The following is a 14,813-nucleotide window of genomic DNA, read 5'->3' on the forward strand; positions in this document are numbered from 1 at the left end:
GTATTGTGGATGTTTTAAAAGCTCTTCATCGTTACTATTTTAAAGTAACAGTAACAAGTATTTCCCAGTATCATAAAATATTATTTCTAATTCTAAGGGGGCAAGATAGTGTAATATTGAAGAGTCACATACATTTATTCCTTGTTAAAATTGATGCAACAGGGGCGCCTGCGTGGCTCAGTGGGTTAAAGCCTCTGCCTTCAACTCAGGTCGTGATCCCAGGGTCCTGGGGTTGAGCCCCGCATCGGGCTCTCTGCTCAGCAGGGAGCCTGCTTCCCTTCCTCTCTCTCTGCCTGCCTCTCTGCCTACTTGTGGTCTCTGTCTGTCAAATAAATAAATAAAAATCTTTATTAAAAAAAAGAGAGAGAGATGCAGCAATCTTTAGAGACTGGCTGAGTCTGAATTAGGAAACATGAAAGTCTGCCAGCAAGTATTCCTTGTCCCTCTTCCTGGAGAGGCATGACAGAGACTCGCCACTTGTAGGAGATGTCGTGTGTGTGCTATGATGGGAAGTAAACATTTGAGCAGCTAACAGTTAAAGGTCTGTATGTCTAGAGAGGTTAATCTGTAGTAATAAGAAGCACTAGAAGACGAAGAAGGTTCTTTGTAGGCTAGAAAGGTTTCACAAAGGTGGGAGACTTGAGCTGGGCCACAAATGAGAAGAGTAAAATTTGGATGGCGTATCGGGGGAGGATATGATGGTAAAATACAGGGAGGAAAGCAAGTAGAGCAGAGGAAAGTGTGTGTGTGTGTGTGTGTGTGTGTGTGTGTGTGTGTGTGTGTAGGGCATATATATAATACTAAACAATGGTAACCAAGCTCCGGGTGCCTCAGAAAGCCTCATGTACAAATGAAGTGGAGTCTGTTCATATTGGCTTTTCCTGTTTTGTAACCCTTTGGACTTTGGTCATGGTGACATGGAAGCTGCGTTTCTCCACGGCCTGCTCTCCTGAGCCAGTTGGTCTCCCTTTCTCTCTTTGTATGTAATAGTGCATTTCCCCCCTGTCTAGCAAGCACTTTCAAAGGAACTCTGTATGTTGTCACATAAAAAAAAAATATGTTGTGCCATTTTGAAAACAACTGTATAAAGTTTTTCTGCAGTGTAATTTCACAGAAAAGCCTAGAAATGTGTTTTCCCTTTCACTGACACTCTCACCTCTAGAGATTTAGCCTAAGGAAGTAATCAAACATGTTCATTTTAGTTGTACTGTAATAAGAAAAAGCTGGCTGGAAACAACCTAAGTCAGTAGCAGTGGAGTATTGTTAAGTAAATACGGTATAGCAGTGTAACAGTATCATGTGACCATTATTTTCCCCCTCTCTTTTTTAAAAATGAAATACGTATGGGGCACCTGGGTGACTCTGTTGGTTAAGTGGCCAACTCTTGATTTCGGCTCAGGCCGTGGCCGGGCTCTGCCCTCAGCATGGAGTCTGCTTGTCCTTCTCCCTCTGCTCCTTCCCTGCTTGTGCTCTCTCTCTACCTCTCAAATAAATAAAATCTTTAAAAAAAATAATAAAAATAAAACACATACAGGAAAAGTGAGAAAGGTTTCCGAGAAGATAGACATCGAAGTATTAGCAGTCAGCTGACCGTGATTGATGAGCTTGATGTTCTGAGTTCCTGTTGTCCTTCAAATCTTTTGACTTTTTCATGGATTACTTTTTCTGTTTTCTTTTAAAATAGAAAACAATAAAAGACACTGTTTTGGCACACACACCACAAACCTAAAGAAGAGTACAGGTAATTTACATCATATTCAGTTCTGTACTTCGTTAAACTTTCATAGTTGAAACTGTTGATGTTAGTGGTAGTAGCTGTAGGCATCAGAATTGGAGGAGGAGCAGCACAGTAATGAAAGAATCCTGAGTTGTACAACCAAGCTGCCGCCACTGAGTATGAAAACAGGTGGATCTTTAAAGTGATGTAACTTCTTGGGGCCTTTGTTTCTTCATAAACTGGAGTCACTGACCTCTGATCACGTCAGATGGGAGAGTCAGAGTAGTTGGTACAGAGAGAGGTCATGCAGATTCAGAGTCCGATGTCCTGACAAGAAGCCGTGTCCTCTTCGGTACATTTCCTCTTTTCCTGGGTAATGGCAAATTTCTTACCATCAGAAGCTCAGGCTTCACTCAGGAATGTGTCTAGGCCTTTTAAATATAGAGCAGAGTAGTAGATGGTAGAAGGCATACACTTTGGCTCCGTTAAAGAATATGAAGGCTAATGAAGTTTTATTAACCTGTTGTGAAAACAGCAAGACACATGAATGATCACTATGTAAGAGGAAATTTTAGAGTACCCCGTTTGGTTCCAGACCAGATGGAGAGAATGCACTTGTCCTTGTTCCTCCCACTTAGTGCAACTAAAAGCCCTGGACAGTGTATATAAAATGCACGGAAGATGATTTCGGGTGGGGGAGGAATGAAAATAGGCTGCTTAGAGCCCTGGCAGCCACAGGAAGGATGCGGCAGTGAGGCCCTTGGATTTTCTTTCTGCCTCATATATCCCAGAGTAGGTGCTGGAAAAGTCAGCAACCAGGAGACACCAATGGAGCCAGGCAGAAGCCCCAAGAAAAGCCAAAAGGATCAGGAAAAGGGAGGCAGCGTATCTCTAGCAAGAAAGGAAACATTTGGTCATAACTGCAGTACTTCAGCCAAACAGCACAGAAAGAGCTGCAGCTTCACTCCCACGTCCATCAGCAGAGGGCCGGTGGGGAAGCCACACTTCCACCCTCACCAGCTGCAGCAGGCCACTCGCTTTCTGCCAGGGCTGTGTCCGAAGGCCGCCGTCTCCCAGAAGCATCAGTGAAGGCCTCATGGAGAACCTTCGGCCCTCATCCAGGGGTCGTGAGATATCCCCTCCCCTTCCGGACAGGATGGTGTCAGAAGAGATCAACAGGGAAGCCGGGCTTTTAACCACCATTCAGAAGTAACAAGCCTCCCTCTCTCCCTCCACCCTCCCCCCTCCACACACAGTGTCAGTGAAGGCCACAGGGAAGTGCAGTTTAATGAGGCGTCCCTTCCCTTCTCAGCCAGAGCCTCGTAGGGAGCCTGAACTTTCCCCATGTCCCGGCAATGGGACCCCCTTCTCCCCTGTCTCCCAAAAGTCAGTGGAGGCCAAGAAGAAAACCTAGACATCTAACCCCATCTGGAAATAAGGAAGCAGCATCCTTCTTCCCCCACTGGCATAGCACTAGTGTGGGGTCAGAGGAGACCTGCCAACACAGAGATTTTAAAAAAGATCCAGAGTCCCATGACATAGTACAATGCAACTGAAGATTACTTCTTATACTAAGAACAAGCAAAATCTCTCTTGAGTGAAAAGAGACAGTCAACAGATGCCAACACCCGACACACACAGAACTTGTATTACCTGATGAGGTATTTAAAGCAGCCATAACAAATTTTCATCAAGCAATTACAGACACACTTGAAACAAAGGAAAAATTGAAAAATAAGGAGCAAACAGAAATTTGAGAGCTGAAAATCTCTAATAATGACAATTAAAAACCCAGTAGATGGGCTCAGCAGGAGAATGGAGTGGCCAGAAAAAAGAACCAGTGAACTGGAAGCTAGAACAAGTTAGAAATTACCTCATTTGACAAGAGAAAATAGCCGGTGGCGGGGGGTGGGAGGTGGGGGAGAGAACAGAGCCTCAGGGACCTGTGGTACTAAACAAAAACTCTAATATTCTTACAATCAGAATCCCTAAAGGAGAGAAAGAGCATGAGGCTGAAAAATGTATTTGAAAAAGTACTTTTCAAAGGAATGTTTGAAAACGTCCCAGATTTCACAAAAGATAGGAACTTACAGAATCAAGAAGCTGAGCTACTGTCAAACATCAGATCTACCACTGATAATCTAGACTTTCTAATACACAGTACTGCTCAATTTTACATTCTGGCCATTTACCAACAATGTTTCTTACGAACCTAGGATATCATTACATTTATAAGAACTATGTGATCTTGTTGTGACTTAACTGTTCTTTTCTCTAGAATTATGCCTACTTGATATAAAAACAACAGGCACACCAAGAAACACCATCCTTCAGAAAGGCAGACAAAAAATTGTTTTATCTTTTTAAGATGTATTCATGAGTGATTTGTTATCCTTAAAGAGGTCCTACAAATCAGTAAGAAAAATATTTACACCCCAATAGGAAAGGGAGCAAAAAATAGTTCCTAGAAGGAAAAACATCAAAAAGAATCAAACACTTAGGTATAAACTGAACAAAAGAAGTGCTTATGCTTATACTCTGTAAACTACAAAACACTGAAAGTTTTAAAGACCCACATAAATTGGAAAGATATTGCATGTTTATGGATTGGAAGGCTCACTGTAGTTTAAGATGGCAGTACTCCCTAAATTATTGTACAGATTCAGCACAATTCCTCTCAGAATCCCAGGTGAATTTTTTGCAGAACTTGACAAGCTCATCTTAAAATTCATGTGGAAACTCAAGGGACCCAGAATAGCTGAAACAATCATGGAAAAGAGGAATAAAGTTGAAAGACTCCCACTTTCCGACTTCAGAACTTACTTCCAAGCTATAGTAATCAAGACAGTGTGATACTAGTAGAAGGATGGACACAAATCAATGGAATAAAATTGAGAGACCAGAAATAAATCTTCAGAAATAAACAGTCAATTTGATTTTCAACAAGGGTGCCAAGATAATTATGGAGAAAGAATAATCTTTTCAACAAATGGTGCTGGGATAACTAGATATCTACATGTGAAAGAATGAAGTTGGACTCCTCTCTCTCACCATACACAATAATTAACTCAAAATAGATTGTAGATCTAGTTGTAAGAGCTAAAACTATAAAACATTAATTTTTTAACTATAAAACATTTAGAAGACAGGAATAATTTTTCATGACCTTGGAGTAGACCAATCCTTTTTATAAGGCTCCAGAACCAAAAGCACAAATGATTAAATTAAAAATAGATGAGTTGGACTTCATCAAAATTTAAAACTTTTGTGCTTCAAAATATACCATCAAAGTGAAAAGACAACTCACAAAATTGGAGAGAATATTTGCAAATCCTATATCTGATAAGGCAGTTCCAAAATATATAAAGAACTCTTACAACTCTCTCAACAATAAAATACGGGCAGACGATAGGACAGGCATGTCTCCAGAGAACAAATGCAAATGTCCAACAAGCACATGAAAACATGCTCAGCCTCGTTACTCATTAGGGAAACACAAATCAAAACCAAAATAAGATACCATTACCTCCCCCCACACCCCCCATCCCGAACTCAGATGGCTAAACTCTAAAAACAACAGCAAAGACAGATGATAACAAATGTTGGCAAGGAGGTGAAGACTTTGGAGCGCTCATATATTGCTGGTGGGACTACAGAATGGCGCAGCCATTTTGGAAAACAATTTAGCATCTCCTCGCATGTTAAACATAGAGTTACCATGTGATCCAGCAATTCCACTGCTACGTCCATACCCACGAAAAATGAAAACATAGCCATGTAAGAATTTGTACATGGATGTTTGTAGCAACATGATTCATAGTGGCTAGAAAGTGGAACCCACCCAGTGCCTATCAGCCAGCGGGATGTTGCAGAGATGACGAGGATATCTTAAAATTAGATTCTGGTGATATTTGCACAACTCTGTTAATACTAAAATCATGAATTTAAATAGGTGAATTTTGTGCTATATGAATTATATCTCAATGAATGTATTAAAAAAGAAAAGCAGTTTCTTCACTAACCAGTAATTGTACTTCTAGGAATCTGTCATTTGTTCCTCCCATATTTATCAGGTGACACTGTTCTAGTGGGTGTTGTCTTGGGTGCTAGGGTACAACAAGGAATGAGTTAAGGAGTGACAGTAGTCCCCACCCCACCCTCACCTCATCTGCGGTTCCAGTTCTGTGCAATCAACCCCAGTGAGCAGCAGATAATCCACCTTCTGACAGACGGTCGGTAGTAGCCCAACACTGTGTCACCACGCCTCTCGCACTCACCTCCATCTCATCACCTGGCTCTTTTACCATGTCCCATCATCACAAGAAGGGTGGGTCCAGTATAAGAAGATATTTTGAGAGAGACCACCTTCACATAAACTTTGTACAGTATATGGCTATAATTGTTCTATTATTGGTTATTGTTGTTAGTCTCTTACCGTGCCTCATTTATAAATGAAACTGTGTCGTAGATATGTATGCTGTGTACAGGGCTCAGTACTCTCCATGGTTTCAGGCATCTACTGGGGCTCTGGGAACACATCCCTGGCAGGTAAGGGTGGATGAGTGTAACCAGATACCATGATCTGAGAATTTTTTTAAAAAGATATTCATAACATTAATTTCAACAATAATAAGCTGTAAACAAATGAGCCACTGGCAGACAAATCATGGCATCTGGTAGAATGTTATGTAGCCATTTAAAATTAACTTTTCACAGAATAGTCCTTGACGTGAGAAAACGATACAATGTAATGTGAAATAAGTAAAATGTTACATGAAATATCACACACCACTATGAAATCAATATTATTTCTGTAGGTAATGGTGTTAGATTTTGATTTTAGAGCCCACCTTTCCATCCATTACTATTTCTTTTTATGTCTTCCTGGATTTTCTAAATCTCCTACAATAAAATATTGTATCTTTAGAATCCTAAATTCCAAGTTTCTGTTAACACCAAGCAAAAGCACTGAACTGTGGCAGGCCAGGCCTTTAGATGCTAGAAAGAGGTTTGTTTCCTTTGAGGCGAAGAAAACAAAACTATGAGGGAAATCTGATTTGCTGCTGATAAGAGCAGAATATTTCATATGCCAATAAGAGTATGAAATTGTCCAATTTCAAAGAGGAGAGAAAGTATCAAGTCTTGGGGCGCCTGGGTGGCTCAGTCAGTTAGGTGTCTGATGCTTGATTTCAGCTCAAGTCGTGATCCCAGGGTCTTGGGATCGAGCCACCTCTGGCTCCGCGCTCAGTGGAGAGTCTGCCTGGGATTCTCTCTCTCCCTCACCCTCTCCCCGGACCCCTCGCTTAAACACTCCTGCGTTCTCTCTCTCTCTCTCAAGTAAATATATAAATCTTTAAAAAGAAAAAAATGTATCAGCTCTTTATTAGAGGCTGTCATTTTTTCTTTGTGGCATATTTTCTGTGCTGAAGTTGGTTGAGTTTTGCATCTGTCAATATCAACCTGTTAGCACTTCTTCTACACCAAGAGCTGTCTTTAGTGAGAGCTCATTGTGTGCTAGGCATTTTAAAACATCACTGCATCCTGTCCTTAGGCCAGGCCGTTACGGCAGCTGTGAAGAAGGTGTCATCACCCCTGTTCTGCATGAACCCCAGCCAACCTGTCAAGGCCCCACAACTGGTTTGCATCAGAATCGGCGCTATAGCTAGTGCAGGTGCTGGTGACCTCAGGGCTCACGTTTTTGACGGCAGCACTGTGCTGCCCGCTCCAGACCCAGGAGGCAGGGAGTCGAAGGCCTCACCCTGGGAGAAGTTGTCCGTCTAATGGAAGTCAGCACACACACAGGAAATGCAGCAATAAAGGACCCAGGCCTGCAGTGCGGAACATTCAGAAATCACAGAATATGAGAAAACACTGTAGACAGTAACTATAAAAGAACTCTGGAGAAAATGGAAGGCTGCAGATCACATTTGCCCATTTCCAGAATATATTTATGCCATTGTTTGCTACCTGTACTTCCTATTATCCATTTGTTCTCTTCTTAATGTTACAAGGTTTCAAGTGCTGTATAATTCAAAGGTAAATACAGAACATAAATGATTCCGTTTGGGGGACTTTTTTTTAGACTGAATGCTTGAAGCTCCCTGTGTTGTTTGTGATTCGAAATATATCCAGCCAGCGTGTCAGCATGTGCTGGTCTCTTGATAAAACCCATTTATTTCACCATCTCATCTTTGCTTGTTGCAGGCGACGTGGCTGTATGGCATCCAAATGACAGGCTTGCTCCTGGTCTGCATCCTCCAGTTTTTTAACTCTATGATTCTCGGATCGCTGCTTATCAGTTTCAACCTTTCAGTATTAATTGCAAGAAAACTTCAGGTAGGACATATTTGTGTCCCTTTTTTTTTTTTTTTTAAATTTTGTGGGTAGTTGGGCCTTATTTTCATATAGCACACAAAGGAAGATGTCTGACCACATTCCCTCTGAAAAGCACTGAGGTCATTATTTAGGTGTTTTTTAAATATGCATGGGAAAGCATTTCTGTTTTGTAGCTTTCTGCTGTGCCATCCCTTCATTTTGACATGTTTCTTTTCTTAGAGAATTGGAATCTTAGTTCAGGGATTAGCCAAAGATGCTTATTTGAATGCCATTGATAGAAAGTTGAAATAAAAGAGCAAAAATCTTTGAATTTTATTGTGTATGAATTCAAGAGTAAGCAGAAGCTGCTGCTTGGGGGGTGTTCGTCGCAGTGTCTTTCAAGTTGGCAGACACCGTATTAGTGATGGAGCCGCGCGGTTCTTCACCCCATCCTTCCGTACCATGCTATTGGTTTGTAAGTGAATTAAAATTCACTCAGAATCTCGAGAATCACAGGACTTACATTAGGAGTATGGGGACCTTTCCTAGCGTGTCACGTTTGAAAACATTGGCCTGATCTTTTGGCTTTATTCGGTAATTCAGATTTCTTAAAGTTACATGGGATTTAATTAAGAGTCCGTTGTTTTTCTTCATATAGTGTCATAAAGCCTGTTTTCTTTCTCATGAGCATATGAGAAACATTTCTCATAACCACTTTTATATCAAGAAGCTGTTTTACTTTCTGCTTTGGAAAGAATAAATCCTTTCTCTTTGGAGTGAGAGCTGTCATGGACAAGCTGTCACAACGACTTTTAAACAGGCTTTAGTTGATTATCTAAAACAGTAGTTCTCATTCATCCTAACTTTAATTATAAATAAACATCATGCATATTTAACTCTTTAGATATTATATTTGATAATCTGTAAAGTTATCTAAGGGTTGTAAGAAAACTATTATATATCAAAGAGCACAATTTACCTTTTTTTATACAGATAGGTCTTTAATTGGGTTATGGCTGTGTCTGTGCTACATGAATTAATGGGTCAGTGATCGCAAGATTTGTTCATTCAGTGTATCTTGAGTACCTTCTGGCAGACTCTATACTCTGGTTGCAAAGGTCTTAAAAAGAGAAAGACAAGGACAGTTTTCAGATCTTAGGAAGCTTATTATTATTAATTTTTTAAGTGAAATAATTAAGGAGGCACTTTATTTTTTTTAAGATCTTATTTATTTATTTGAGACAGAAAGAGATAAGGAGAGAAAGAGCTCAAGTGGAGAGGAGAGGGTGAAGTAGGCTCCCGACTGAGCAAGGAGCCCATGCGGGGCTCAATCCCACAACCCTGGGATCATGACCTGGGTCAAAGGCAGCAGCTTAACTGATTGAGCCACCCAGGTGCCCCAGGAAGCTTATTATTAAGGAATTCATTTACTCTTATGTTAGAAATGTACAAATATTAAGACATTGTAACCTCATAAAAATTAGGTTGTATTTTCCACATATATTCTCTATGTTGCATGATCTAATGTTTTAAATCCTTAAGTACTCTCATCTTAAATGTTTATGAAATAACTTAAGGATTAAAATTCAACTGTTTTAATTTCTAGAAAAATCTGAAGACTGGAAACTTCCTAAATAGGCTTGGGAAACTGTTGTTACATTTATTTGCAGTTTTATGTTTGACACTTTTCCTCAACAACATTATTAAGGTAGGTTAATAAAATGACCTTTAATTTACATTACTACAGAATTACCAGTTTTACTTGTAACAAGCTCAGCTTTAACTTTGTTTCAGTAACCATTGTTTTCTTGATTTTAGTCACTGACTTCTGTTTACTCTTTGTTAAAGATTTTTTTTTATCCATTTATTTTAGAGAGGGAGCATGAGTGGAGGGGGTAGGAGCAGAGGGAGAGGGAGAAGCATTTTCCCCACTGAGCACAGAGCCTGACATGGGGCTCGATCCCATGACCCTGAGATCATGACCTGAGCCAGGGCTTAACAGACTGAGCCACAGGCGCACCTGTTCACTCTTTAATATGTCCTAACTTGAACTCACTTTCTGAGTTATTAAACTTTTTGTAAAGGCTCAACTTTAAAAGCATTAAGTGTTTCTCTAAATTTTAAAAATTCTGCTTTTGAAGAGAGCATTTTCTTGCACTGTGGTACCAAAAAAAGATGACGTGATTTTTATTGGATCAAGTTAAATAAACTGGCAGGGCATCTGGCTGGCTCAGTTGGCGAAGCATGCGACTTGTGGTCTCAGAGTCGTCAGTTAGAGCCCCACGTTGGGTGTGGAGCTTACTTTGAAAAAGAGAGATAAATAAACTAACTGTACTTGCCGAAGCACAGTGATTTATTAAGATGATTCTGCCCTTCCTAGAAGGCTGGTTTCAGGACAGGAGACATCTGCATATACATGACAGACTCCTTCTCTTCCATAAGAGAATGGCAGTCCCTCTTCCTGTCTGTTGACTATCAAAGACTCTCACTCATCCAGCCGCATTAAGCACTTCCACTCCGGGTCCTTGTCACTATGTTCTTAAACCCCAGAGTTCAGTACTTATCAAAAGCTTATTTGTGCGGAGCAATCAGCATTTCTGAAGGATTGGCTGAAAGATACGCAGCTCATCCATTCCCCCACTCTAGATACTCAGTGATCTGTGCCTGGATTAAGTCAGGAGAGAGCTGCCTGCCCGGACCATTGATTCTTGACTTCCCGAAGAATAACATCTATTGAATTGTACTTGATGTCTTGCCAACTACGTACAATGAGAGGAATTAGAAAAAATCTTCTTTGAGACTCCTGCTGTTTTTACTGTAGCCATGGGGAAAATTTCTCTTGCGTCTCAGTTCTAGGAGTGTTAGGATCTCTTTTGAGCAACTGGTTTGTTTTAATCTTAGAACCTGTGCTTTTATCTCCGTCTGCATTTGCTAGTTGAATGTGTAAGCCCAAATTTGTGGCTCATCTCTAGCGAATATATTTTAGGTACTGACCTCACTTCCCGGATTCATCTTCTTTTCTTTTCTATCTTCATTTTCCTTCTGACAGAACTTCTTTACCCATTTATGTCCGATGGATTTTTATAAGCCATATAGTAAAAATAAAATTATGTGAGTTATAATCACTAATGATGTGCACTGGCATTTGTCAGTTCCCCCGGAGGGCCACCACGGGGGCCTCCATTGTCTTTGTGTGACTGAGTCTTCTGTCAGTTGGGTCTGCAGACAGAAACCCCAAAGCCAGACAGGCCCTGTGGGCTCTGTATTTGTTTGAGGTTTCAGATCATCATATCACTGGTTTTCTGATCAAAACATTTGTATTCTGCCGGGCTTCAGCCCTCTCCCTCTCCCTGAGACCAAAGAAGCTCATCTTTTATCTATTTCACATGTTGAACTAACACGTAAGATGGTTTGAAAAAATGATTCTGCTTTAAAAAAAAAAAAGAAAAAAAGGAACGGAGGGAGCTTGAAAGTCCCCCTGTTAGAATTCCTCACTTCTGGGACACCTGGGTGGCTCAGTGGGTTAGGCCTCTGCCTTCAGCTCAGGTCATGATCCCAGGGTCCTGGGATAGAGCCCTGCATTGAGCTCTCTGCTCAGCAGGGAACCTGCTTCTCCCTCTTCCACTCCCCCACTTGTGTTCCCTCTCTCTTGCTGTGTCTCTCTGTCAAATAAATACAATCTTTAAAAAAAAAAAAAAAAAGAATCCCTCACTTGTAACAACTATTGAGAATATTTGCTAATTTTATAAACACACGTGCACACAATCCTGTGAGACTGACACTGAATATGTGTACTCAATGGGAAATTACCAGGAAACCATGCATAAGGCACTCATAACAATTTTCATTTTCTCCCTCCCTGATAGAAAATTCTTAATCTGAAGTCAGACGAACACATATTTAAGTTTCTGAAGGCAAAATTTGGGTTTGGAGCAACAAGGTATGACTGAATTTAAAATTTATGTTTGCTTTTTTATATTGAATCAGCAGGGACTTTAAAACTTAAGTTATCATTATGCCTTCAACTATAAAATCCAGGTTCATTTTGAGGAAAAAAGTGTAGTTTACTTATCTTGTACTGAATTTAATACTTTGCTTTCTTTTCGTTTGTTCCCTAGAGATTTTGATGCAAATCTGTACCTGTGTGAAGAAGCGTTTGGTCTCTTACCTTTTAATACATTCGGAAGGCTTTCAGATACTCTCCTCTTTTATGCTTACGTATTTGTTCTGTCCGTCACAGTGATGGCAGCCTTAGCTGTCGCCTTCCATAATCTCAGGTACGGCATGTTTCAGAAATCTCTCCCGTGCTTTAATGAACTTGATCTGTGTTGCAGAAAAATGGCAGAAAAAAGTTGAAGTTCAAAATATCAGACTTCAGACAGGGTAGTATGGTTCATCTCAAAGGGGATCATAATCAGATTAGAGTGGACCCCACACGGAGTATTTAAGGGTTGACCAGATAAGAGACAGCAAAAAGGCAATGCAGTAGAGACTGGTCTGGGAACAAGGTCCTCTTTGAGCCAGTTCTGCCTTGCCCTTATTATGGAATGGGGATACCCAAAGGACTTACTCTGCGGGGTTTTGTGGGGACTAAATAAGTTAAAATGATAGTAGTTAGAATGCTGCCTCTCTCCTAGAATATTTTGTAGATTTTAGCTGTCATTGGCTGGTGTTGTTACTGACTCAGAGTCTCTGTTCTCGTTATTAATTTCCTGTTGTTTTTCTACCTTTCTTCTAGCTGCCTTTGTTATTGCTCATGAAATATCAAGAGTTAACTCTTGTTTGTTTTGTTGCATCTTGCTCAGGGGCTTGTAAAAGGGGAGTAGACCATAACTGTTAGCATCTGCCAAAGTCTTCAGTAATAATTGACTATATCTAAAAGGCTGAACGTCTACTCATCTGCTAAAAGAAAGAGTGAGGGAGTATAAAGACTTTTTTAAAGCTTGTAGAATACCTGCCTACAAAGCTGATGGAGGTTTTTGCATTTACTATCCATGTTAAATTGAAAGAAAATTAAGTGTAAGAAATTGAAGCTACTGTCATTTGTGAAAACTTAATGAAGCTCAGAAGGAAGCCCTTTTCTCTGTAGTTATCTTGCCAATTAAGGTGCTGGTGAGCTGTGATTCGCAGCCACCAGAGAGCCGTGCTGGGAAAGGGCATTAGCACGAGTCCAGATCAGTTGAGATGTTTTATGATTATTAAGAGTGAAGCCACATTGAACCATGAAAATACTTCATTGACTATAACCTATTTTAGTATCTTTCAGAACTGTTCTTAGCCCGATATCTTGCCCAAGATAAAATTTAGCCCTGTGAAAATAGATGGAACTTATTCTAGACAGTGTAATTTAATATTATTCCAGACACGCCAGGTGTCGACAGGACTCTAGACTGCATGCAAAGCAGGAAGTTCAGTTGGCCTGCAGTCTTTTGTGAAAATGTCTGCCGTGCTTAGTGTGAATCTATGGCCATCTCTGCAAGCTGACTTGCTGTATGATTGTAGGTAAAGATTTTAGAGCATCCTCATCTACCAGGTAGGGGTATCAGAACCTTATTACAAGAAAAGCATTAAAGTAAAGCTCGTTAAAGTGATGTAAGAATTATAGTATCTTAATATTAAATAACTGTTAAGTCATTTGAAGGATATTTTATCAATGCCGAGTATCCAGAGTATTTCTATCATTTTAGTGCTAGGAAGGATGATACTACTATGTTTACCCGACACATCTGCATTCCTGTAAAAGGTAGGACAGTGAGGGGATTAACTCAGGGGCTCTGTGTTCACCGGGCTGATTCGAGCTTTCCAGCTTGGCGGGGGAGATGGGGAGAGGTGTTGCGAAATTCTCTCAGGTATCAAGGGGAGATGAGAACATATGTTCTCATTGTCTGGAGCACTCTTTCAGTAGCAACATAGAAGCCAGAGTTTGGGTTGTGATATAGAACATCTAAGTAAAGGTTATTACCAGTGGTGAAAATTCCCCGAGAATATCAGTTTGATTTTCATGGGAATGTAGGGTGGTGAAAGGATTTCTAGGAAAGAAGAGTTCTCTAGTTGCCTGGAAGCATCATACATATCCAGGTCTATTGGATTTTATGAAGGGTAAGTGGGGCCTTGTAAAGGTACTGGTTTTATCTTAAACTGGCAGCCCTTCCTGCTGTTTCCGTATCCCCTTGACAACAGAAGGTGCAACGGCCGAACTCACTCACCCATCTCAGAGTCTCTAAGGTTCAGACAACGAGATAGGACAGTGCGCTCTTCCCTGGTGTGATGAGTTTAGAGTACAGCATATCCCCTGTGCAGTGTTCTTGCCACAATAAATGAACTTGGCTCTAATAATTGACCTCTAGATCTAATTTCAAGTTTATAAGGAGCATGGGAGTAGAGAAATGTATTCAACACCACCACGAGGAGACAATCAGCCAAATCCAGAAGGTGGGCGCAGTTACAGGACAAATGATACATTTCCTTCCGCCAGTAAATGACCTCCAAGTGGAGGGCACTTGTATTGATTGAAAATAATTTAAAGAGACGTTGATGAAATGCAGCATGAAAGCCGTGGGTCCTAATTCAAAGAAATCACCTGAAAAAAGCAGTGGCATTAATGGAAAATAGAATATGAATTGAGTGTTGACATGATAAAGAATTATTATTCATTTTATGGGTTAATTATTCTAATGTAGCCAAATTTGATTAAAAAAATCATGTTAGACATCTTTAATGAGGTATTGGTTGGCTAAAATGTGATCATTTTTTCAGAAGGGAACTGATTTCCATGTTTATG

General features: G+C 40.4%; 1 protein-coding gene across 2 annotated transcripts in view; it reads left to right on the plus strand.

Annotated features, from left to right (window-relative positions):
• DPY19L3 (dpy-19 like C-mannosyltransferase 3) overlaps window positions 1–14,813 on the plus strand; it is a 69,424-nt gene that overhangs the window by 33,272 nt on the left and 21,339 nt on the right. For both annotated transcript variants that reach the window (XM_032848768.1, XM_032848769.1), the window contains 4 exons: window positions 7,922–8,053; window positions 9,639–9,740; window positions 11,899–11,972; window positions 12,151–12,309. In XM_032848768.1, coding sequence (XP_032704659.1) covers window positions 7,922–8,053; window positions 9,639–9,740; window positions 11,899–11,972; window positions 12,151–12,309 — 467 coding nt within the window. The remainder of the gene's footprint in view (window positions 1–7,921; window positions 8,054–9,638; window positions 9,741–11,898; window positions 11,973–12,150; window positions 12,310–14,813) is intronic.

Source organism: Lontra canadensis, unplaced genomic scaffold, assembly GCF_010015895.1.
Source record: "Lontra canadensis isolate GAN:19392208 unplaced genomic scaffold, GSC_riverotter_1.0 scaffold208, whole genome shotgun sequence".
Taxonomy (NCBI): Eukaryota; Metazoa; Chordata; class Mammalia; order Carnivora; family Mustelidae; genus Lontra; species Lontra canadensis.